The sequence below is a fragment of the Monodon monoceros genome, unplaced genomic scaffold (genome assembly GCF_005190385.1).
Source record: "Monodon monoceros isolate NGI ecotype Baffin Bay Population unplaced genomic scaffold, NGI_Narwhal_1 Super_Scaffold_16, whole genome shotgun sequence".
Taxonomy (NCBI): Eukaryota; Metazoa; Chordata; class Mammalia; order Artiodactyla; family Monodontidae; genus Monodon; species Monodon monoceros.
Window position 1 is genome coordinate 73815986 of NW_021703772.1, and position 9608 is coordinate 73825593.

At 38.9% G+C, this 9608-nt stretch overlaps 1 protein-coding gene across 2 annotated transcripts; it reads left to right on the forward strand.

Annotated features, from left to right (window-relative positions):
- The first annotated feature begins 4880 nt into the window (after positions 1–4880).
- ERMN (ermin) lies at positions 4881–9266 on the forward strand. 2 transcript variants are annotated; one of them, XM_029226150.1, is made up of 3 exons: positions 4881–5145; positions 5798–5890; positions 8743–9266. In XM_029226150.1, the coding sequence occupies exons 1-3, from the start codon at positions 4905–4907 to the stop codon at positions 9264–9266; spliced, it is 858 nt and encodes a 285-aa protein (XP_029081983.1). In that variant the 5' UTR covers positions 4881–4904. The 2 variants fall into 2 exon arrangements, with proteins under 2 accessions (XP_029081983.1, XP_029081982.1); XM_029226149.1 differs by having other exon boundaries at positions 4905–5145; positions 5858–5890.
- The last annotated feature ends 342 nt before the right edge of the window (positions 9267–9608 follow it).

Sequence of the window (9608 nt, forward strand, 5' to 3'; positions counted from 1 at the left end):
TTACATTGTGGCTTCTTGTTCAGGGCTACACTCCCTTCTAATCCTCACCAAATTCCTAGCCTGTTTCTTCCAGTACTTTTAAAAATATGGTAAACAGTGACTCACTGAGAAGCTAGGCCCCAGATTCTAGGGCTGCAAAGACATGCATCTTTCCTGGGGTATAAGAAAGACTTTGTCTTTAGAGAGATAACTAACAATCCCCTTCCAACCGATCCCATCTCCAAGACTGGAAAGCATGCTTTTAGTAAAAAACAGTTGAAGTTTTAAATTTTGTTACATTAAATTCTTAAACCTCAGGTTTTACCCACAGACTTCACTACTGGCTGCCTGGAAGACACCATCCTTTGCTTCAAGACCTTATATTGCCCAAATGACAGCTATTGCTTCAAGCTAGGCTTAAATATAAACACAAGGTACGAAGATGGCATAAGACATTCAACTTAATCTAATTTATGCAAGGTGGTAGGCAATTATTGTTTTTCGAAGTGAGATATATGATTACTGATTGATTTTATGATGTTATAATATTTTGTATTTCTGTAACAGTTCACTTTAGCTGGGCTGTCCTGTCAATTTGGAATGTTAGTCCCTTAAGTGAACCAAATCAGGTTATCCTGGCTCCTTAGCTGGACCTAATATAGCCTTAAGATTCATCATTTGGCATTTGACAAGTGAAATGTGGGTATTTGCATAATGTAATTTTGATACTTTTTAAGTTCCCATGTGAAGATTCTTTCATTATCATATTTTGTTATAGATTTCAGAATGGTTATATTTATATGATATCCTTTACCATTTAGAATAATAACTAGGGAAAAAACATAAATACTCCAGTAAATTCTCTTTAAAAAAATAGTCATATTTCATGCAGTGAAGATTATGCAATGGTTTTTGTTTGTTTGTTTGTTTGTTTGTTTCTGTGGTACGTGGGCCTCTCACTGTTGTGGCCTCTCCTGTTGCGGAGTGCAGGCTCTGGACCCGCAGCCTCAGTGGCCATGGCTCACGGGCGCAGCTGCTCCGCGGCATGTGGGATCTTCCCGGACCGGGGCACGAACCCGTGTCCCCTGCATCGGCAGGCGGACTCTCAACCACTGCGCCACCAGGGAAGCCCATATGCAATGGTATTTTGAATTGAGGATGCTTAATGCAAATTCAAACACACTTTACAAATCGTAGGTTGTTACAGTCAATGGGTGACAACATACCTTTTAATAGATAAAATACCCTGTGTTTTATTTGGTTGTTAGACTCATTTTGGAGCTAAATGGTTTTTGTGTTGCCGTCTACTTGTAGGAAAACTTATACACGTTACAAAACATTTTACCTGGCTTTTTATAGAAGTGAACACACTGGTTAGCCAAGGCTGATAGAAGTCTGGATCATTTTTCTATATTTCTAAATCTGAAATAATTCTAATGCCCCCCAAAAATGTCAAAGCAAGGCATTAGAAAAAAGATAATCCTCCCCCCACCCCCAAATTTTAATCCCCATAAAAACTAAGCCATAGGTACAAGTTGCAAGTTGCTATATGGTCATAGCAATCTAAGAGTAAGAGAGAGAAAAAAAACTTTGCTGTGTCCCTGAAGTACTTGGCAGTCTCGAGGGAACTGACAGATGTTGAAGACAGGATTTCAAAGATAACGCGAGCACTTCTACATTTTTATGTTTATTGCTGGGCATTCGGTTGAATTAGTACTATTTCCTGCCCTTCTGGATCTCACAATCTAGTATGTCCCCATGCTTTCCTAGCTTTGGTGTTAATCTCTGCATCCTCCCATCTGATTCCCCCTATATTTTCTTCTTGCCCTAGATCCTGGGCTGTTCTACCTGTAAGTTAGTGGGGGTGGATCGACCTGGTCCTGAAGCTCCAGGTTCTGATTTTTGAATTAAGAGAATAGCTCTGTTATTTCTGACGGGAAGGAAACTCCCTGACCCTCCCAACCCTGTCCTCAGCAGCTGGGGTGTCTGTCTTGGGAAGGCCTTGATGACACCTCAGGCCTTCTGTTGCCCTTTCCTGGCTAGAGCTACTTCTGCTGCCGAGGCGGTTAATTCATCAGGCTGGAGCCCAGTGGGTTCTCTGGCCCAAGGAAACACTAGCACCCCGAACAGATGGCTCTTGGCTTCATCTAAGCTGCAAACTCTCAACAGTAGGTTTACCAGCTGTGTGACCTTCAGCAAGTTTCTTAATCTCTCTGTGTTTAATTTTTCTATTCTGAAAAATGAGGCTAATAATAGCACCTTCCTTACACTGCTGTTTTGAAGATCAAATGTGTTACTATTTGTGAAGCATTTGAACAGTGCCTAACATATAATAAATCCTATATGAAAGTTTGTTAAAAAAGAAATAAAAACAAACAAAAGAAGAGCATTAGGATATGCCACTCCAAAATATGTCTCTTTGGCATAAGGATTATTTTGAGCTAATTATTTTTGAGAAACTGCAGACACTGGAGAAGCTCAGAAAATAGAAAGTTATCTTTTGTAAGGGAAATTGGTACTTATAAAGGAGATCTCCCTTTGTAAGGGTGTCTCCCTCTCTGTACCAGGAAGAGAAGGATAACTCTAAAACATAACAGAATCTTGTCAATGGAGAAGGCAGCCACTTAAATCTGCATAACATACCATACCCTTGTTTACTGTGCTTTCCCTGGAAACCTCTAACTGGCCTCCTCTGTTCCACCCCCAGCACTCACCTTTCTCTTTTGTCTTTAGCTGGAGATGATATTTACGGGAGTGGCTTAGGCCATCTTAGGGAGTTACTAGGTTTCCCTGGGTCTCTCCCATGTATACATGAGGCATATTTGTTAAATTAATTAGACAAGGAGGCCATTGGACTAATGTGGCTCTAGTGCCTGGTGGCCTACATAAGCAAACCAAAATAAAAGCCTATATATTCCTCACGCTTCCGAGATCAAAATGCTAAGGACAACCAGTCACAAACAGCCAACTAGGTTTTAAGCTGTAGTCAATCAATAATTTCCTTACTTTGCTTCTGCCTTTTCTCTATAAAAGTCTCCCCATTTCCTGTCCCATATAGTGCTCCTAGCCACTTCCGGTTTAACATTACCCAGTTAGAATCGATTTTTGCTCAAAAACAACTCTTAAAATTTTTAATATACCTCAATTTACCTTTTAACAACATATTAATAAACGTCTGTTCCCTTTTCTCTTGTTAATCTATCTTTTATTACAGGGATCTCAGAAAAGAACTCAGGAGAAGGTAGAGGGAAAGTTAATTTTCCTCCTGTGCAGAAACAAACAAACAAATAATCAGTGTGTTGGGTAGAGAAGAGTTAGTGATGACAAGGGAGAGAATTCTAAGATCATAGAGATGAATTCTAAGATCATAGAGGGGATGAGACCAGAGTGCCTTGTATTTGTCGTCCCTGATATAGACCCTAATGCATTCAGCCCTAGACACAGGTTTAAAGATGATAAATGTGCAATTACTCTCAAACCTCTATTCTTCTTCCCTTTAGAAAAGATCTTAGATGTATTCTCTAGGGAGTAACATTTATTCAACAATAATTTCTTTTCTCTATTCAGTACCTACTTATTTCAAGGCAGATGCTACATGCTGGGGACACATGTAAGTAAGTTAACCATGCTCTCTGCCCCGATAAGGCTTAGATTCTAGTTGGTGAGAGACATTATGCAGATAACTGTGCAATTACTTATTTAATCACAACTGTGAAGAGAACTCTGAAGGAGAAAGATAATGTGTTAACAGGAGTCCCATCGTAATCCTGTGGGTCAGGGGAAGTGTCTTTAAAGAAATGGTATTTCAGAGGAGCTGGTTAGGCCAGGGGTTTGGCCTTGAGGAAGAGAAGGGCGTTCCAAGCTGAGGGAGCAACATGGGCAAAGGCTCTGGAATCATTTTGCACTAGATGAGGTTCAACAAAGAAAAGAATTAATGTCTTACTTTAAGAAGGAAGGAATGGTAGGTGGCAGATGTTTTATATAATCACCTGTTTCCCCCAAAGGCAGACAGTGTGGGTGCCTTATAATTTTACCAGCACCATGAAACAACAGTAGGGAATATTGAAAATAATTCTGATTGAGGGAAGGGAAGATTTCATGGAGGCAATTATACTAGGGTTTTACAGGATGGGTTGAGCTACAATAGACATGAATAAACTAGAGGATAAGAAGCTATAGACCAAATAAGTCACTGAAATGTAAAATGTTTGGTATTAGCAAGACGGCAGAATTTATGCTTGTATTTTCTTAGATCTACTTCTCTGGGCTCCCGAAAGCATACCGTGGAATCCGCTGCCAGAGCCACTTACAGTAAAGTTGTCCTGTTTACAGGTTTTTGATAAGCTGTTTTTATTCTTTAATAAATAAGAAAAGAGGCCATTGTCCTTTACAAAATAGCTGAGGTTGTACTTGAACAAAATCTGTTTGGAAATGTTAAGCTGGTTACACAGAACTAATATGCCTCAAGGTGGTCATTCTCTCTGGATTAAAGCTGTGGAACAATTGTGGCTCCTGTTACAAGGAAAATGACAAAGGGCCATTATGAAAAGGGACAAAAATCTCTGTTCCCAGAGGGGGACTGACAAGCTGAAAGTCCCCCTGTACATGCCAACACAAAAGGCTGATTGCCTCGGATTGTTTGTTTATGTAAATCAAAAGGCTGCCATTAATTCTGCAAGTGGGACTGCTGAGCAACAAAGAAGGTGGTGATTGGCCAGATTCTCGCTCATGGGTTGGTGGCAAATCTGACAAATTCTATTACTTTTGTGCTATGCTCTATCTGCACACCTTCAGGAAAAGAAGCTTGTTATTATGCACTAAAGGAAATCATTTGTGTCCTTAGAGTAAGAGCTGGATTTGAAGGCAAGAGAACTTCTCAAGGATCTTCCCCAAAGCTCTCTCCAAGTCGGACTCAACTGTACATCATGACAGACGTTCCAGTGACATTCAGTCAGGTTGAGTGTAATGGGGATACACCCCCTGAAAACGGTCAACAAAAAATCACTAAAATCACGGAAAAAGCCAGTGATATGGGTGGCACCCCACCATACTACAGGGTAGAATCTAGTCTTGGAGATGAACCCACGAAAGGAAGTCAGGAGAAAAGTGAAAAATTACAAGAGAACATACTGCTCCACTCGTCCATGGAGGAGAAGATTCTAAAAGGTAAAGCATTTTGCTTTTCTATAATTTGCTTGATTTGATTTGCAAACTCACTCAGGAATCTTTGGGTGAACTGTTATGACAGGAATAAGCTGCACATCCTCCCACCCTTGCCCCTGCCCAAATGCAGTCCCTTATCCTATGGGGGCTGCAGAGCATAAGGACTAAACCTCTGCCCTGGGTCAAATCCAGGTTCATTTATTTGATAGCCCTGTGACCCTAGACAGCTTTCTTGGCTTCCCGAAGCCTTGGTTTTCTCATTAGAAGAAGGCAGAATAATAGTTCTGATATTTGTACAGTTGTTGTGAAAATTACTGTCTGTTAAATGTTAACTACTGTTATTTATTATTATATGGACAGCACCATTATTATTCAGTCAGAAGGAATTCATAAATTCAACTTTGCTTTCTAAATCTACCTGAAAGTGTCTGAATTCGTGGTACTATAAACTTATATAGACATTAAAGGAGAGGTTATCGTTATGCTTATACATAAAAGGAATCAGTGAAGAAATGAGTTTGAAGAATGAAATAGTTATTTTTAGTGACCACAAAAATCAAAGACCTCTACCTTTTTAAAGTCTTAATTGGTAATTTATTTATCTTAGACTACTTAAATGTTAAAATATTAATCTTGTGGGGGTTTTTCTTCCCAGAAAAACCAGAAGAGAATCTCTATATTGCTCATAAGGCTATCACAGATCTTTCTCTCCAAGAAACAAGTGTTGATGAAATGACATTCAGAGAAGGTAAGAGGAACTTCCATTTTGTACACAGAAATTGTCTGATGGAATGTGGAAGACAGTTTTTGCATGGGATGTTACGTGAGTGTGGTATTGAAAAAGCAATCCAGGTAATGCTTTCAAAAACTCAAAGCTGCTATAGGCAGATAAGGGAGTCTGGATTTATCTGTGGGTTCCACCTGAGAAAGCATTACACACTCTTCAAGACTGAGACTGCATGGATCGGTAAAACTGATTGGCACGCTTTGACCTGATGATATGATACCTGCGTCTTAATAATTTAGTCTACTAAATAAAACTTTCCTTTTGATTAAGTGTCTTCAAATCTATGTCAGGCGCCTTGCAAGATGTAAACATTTCAAAAATGGGTTTATCTTAAAAGTTTGCCATTGGCATACTGTTTAAAATAATCTTATAAATTTATTTGATCTATAGGAAAATTCTAGGCCTCTGCTGTAAGCACAAAATGGTTACCTAATTCTTGTCAAAGAAATCTTCCAGGTGATGAAGTTAATTTTACTTGTGTTCTTTCAGAAAAATGGGAGAATAAAAAGAACATTGATTTTTAAATGACTGTATTATTTTTCAAATAAACTCAAGAGTCTAAGAGACACAAAATCTTTTAGACTTCTAAGGAGACACCTACATTCAAACAATTTCAAAATAAAGTGGAAGATAAAAATCTACCAATTAATCATTCATATCCTCTCTTGCAGCCATACACATCTTATCTCAAAATTGAAGTCAGCTTGGTAGACCTAAGTGATTTAGCTTAGTTAGGACCTTAACAAGTAAAACATTGAAGAGGTTATTGGTTGAAATATTAGAACATCACACAAAATAGTAGATGCCTAGGAGGATAAGGTTGTTGGCAGTTTCCTGGGTTTGTCCCCTTTGCCTGGACACCTCTCAGACTATCTGCTGACTACATACGGTGGCCCACTGTGTAGTCACTCAAAGAAGAATGTAGTAAGCAACAGTCACTGTCAAGCTCTTACATTATCACAGATACTTTATAAGACCTAAACCCCATGAAATGGACTAAATAACCTCTCACCCTAACCCTTCTACTGCCAATGAGCAAGCGGATTCTGAGAGGCAGGGATCTCAACCTTTCAACTAGAGCCCCTTTCAAATTTCTGATCAGAAAGTCACTGGAGACAATAGTTTTCTATGATCTTTCATTTCCTTCAAATAAAGAATAAAAGCAGTCTGGATTTTTAAAGTGGATGATCTCAGGGTGAGTTTATCCCTGCATGAATCCTTTTGTGTTCGGTGGAACATGTTCCTCCTGTAGGGTTAGAAGAACACATTTTGGTGTTTTTCATTTTCACAATGGCAAACAGCTATAAAGTCCCCAAAGAGAATACTCCTGAGTTGAAAAATAGGAAGATGTTAAAAATACTTAGAAAGAATTATAATTTAAAGTCAAGAAGTAATTTCATGCATGACAACTCCATGCCCAAGTCACGAATATGAGTAAAAAGATCAGTTTCTTTGGTTCTTATGGAAAAGAAGAAAACAAAACAAAGCTTAAAATTATAGCAAACATTCGAATACATATTTAGTTATGATGTAAAAAACACTGACTAGATGTCAGTGGCCTGATAGGAGCTGTGCACAGCTGATGAGGAGAGATGAACCACCTCCACTTCTATCTCTTTGTGTAAGTTTACAATCTGATTCCCATAGTTGGGAAAACAAAACGAAAAGAGAATGAAAAATCTCTGATGGAAATGGACTTGTCAACATCTTTCAGTGAAAATAGGAAATTGTGGAGGAGAAGGGCAAAGAGGAACAGTGCCTCTCGCTTTATATAAAGACTGTTACGGTGTTGAAAGGGAATAGTGAACACAACCCTGAGTCATGTGCACTGCAGGCTGAAGCTTCCCACAGAAGTCCTTCAGGGCTGAAAGCTCTGAGAACAACCTCTACTCTCCTATTATTAATTCATTTTTTTCATGCTCAATAAATATTATTGAGGATATGCTGATAGGATGTGTTTGAAAAGTGAAATTTGCAATGAATTAAATGAGCCTCTTAAAAGTCACTGCATGGTATCAAACAAGTTAATTAGCTATCGGTTAAGGACATGTCGAAAATAATAGGCTAACCTAACACTCTGTAGATATGACCTCAACACGATTTTTAAATCTTGACTCACTAGAAATCAGTGGCAGATCTTAGGCTATAGAGTGTGTCCTTTCGTGGACTTGATGCGTCCATTAGCCCAGCACATGACTCTTGGCCATCTGTACTCCTCCTCCATAGCTGGTACTTTAGGGCATGAGAACTCTGAGAAGCATGGTGGTAAACACTGAATTTGCTACTCTGAGTGTGACCAGTCACTGGCAGTCATTATTTCATTATTTTTACTGTTGGAAGAAAGCCTTTTTTCTAACTTTCCTTGAGGAGTGTGTGTGTGTGTGTGTGTGTGTGTGTGTGTGTGTAGGAGCTAGGTCCAAATATTTTTTAATATATTCACATATCCACTCATGACAGGCTAGACAGGATTTTCAAAAGTGTGTCTCAGGGAATACCAGTATCACTATATACAGTAGTCCACAACAAAAATGTTCCATAGTCAAATGAGGTTGGGTTGCTGGATGCTAATATCCATTAGTATTTTAAAGGCTTGGATAAATTCTGAAGAGGCTTACTTCATTGTGCTTAATGCAGTGTCTTCCAAGCTAATTTGATGGTGTAGCCTGTTTTATTGGGTAAAACATATTAATAACCCACAAAACAATATCCCATAAAATGTTTGGTGGAAAACGATTGTCCAGAAATATAATCTGGAGAATCTGTGGTATTTTGAAATCTCTACACATATCAATTGCCAATTGATTTTGCTACAGGACATCAGTGGGAGAAGATTCCTTTGAGCAGCAGTTACCAAGAACCAAGTAGACGAAAGGAAAGGATTGCTGAACAACCTTTAGGAGAGAGAGAAGATGAGGATCTGAAGAACAAAACTCAACACCAGGCAATGGAAATTGAATGGCTAGGATTTCGGAAACCAAGCCAAGCTGATGTGTTGCATTCTAAGCATGATGAGGAGCAAGCGGTTTGGGATGAAGAAATTAATAATGATGATGATGATGATTGCAAAGATGACGAAGATGAAGTTCGAGTGATAGAACTTAAGAAAAAAAATGAAGAGCGTTCTCAGTTAAAAGAGGAAGGCGATGCAAGTGAGGACTCCCCACTGAGCAGCCCCAGTTCCCAACCTGTCACACCTGATGAGCAGTCAACCTTCGGGAAGAAGGGTGATATTTCCAGAAATGCTTATTCAAGATACAATACGATATCCTATCGGAAAATCAGAAAGGGGAACACCAAGCAAAGAATTGATGAATTCGAGTCTATGATGCATTTATAAACTAACTGGAACTGAGAAGTTCTCATGCCCACTAAAGCAAAAGCTAATTCTCTTTTCCTGAGATGCATCTTTGTATGCCTTGAGTCATCCCCCATAAAGAAGTGGAAGCTTAATCTCTGTTTCACCGCAGAATAATGTGGAAATAACCCTAGGCAAAACTCAGTCTGGTAACCTCAAATCAAAAAGCTTTAGATTCATTCTTGGATATTTGCTTTTTAAATCCTCACTAATATAGCCTGTGTGCTAAGCACTAAACAGTTTGACTTTAAAAGTAGCAATGCCGGGAAATGTAGTCATCAAATGAAAGAGGACTATTTGAAATGAAATGTATTTCTTTTGGTG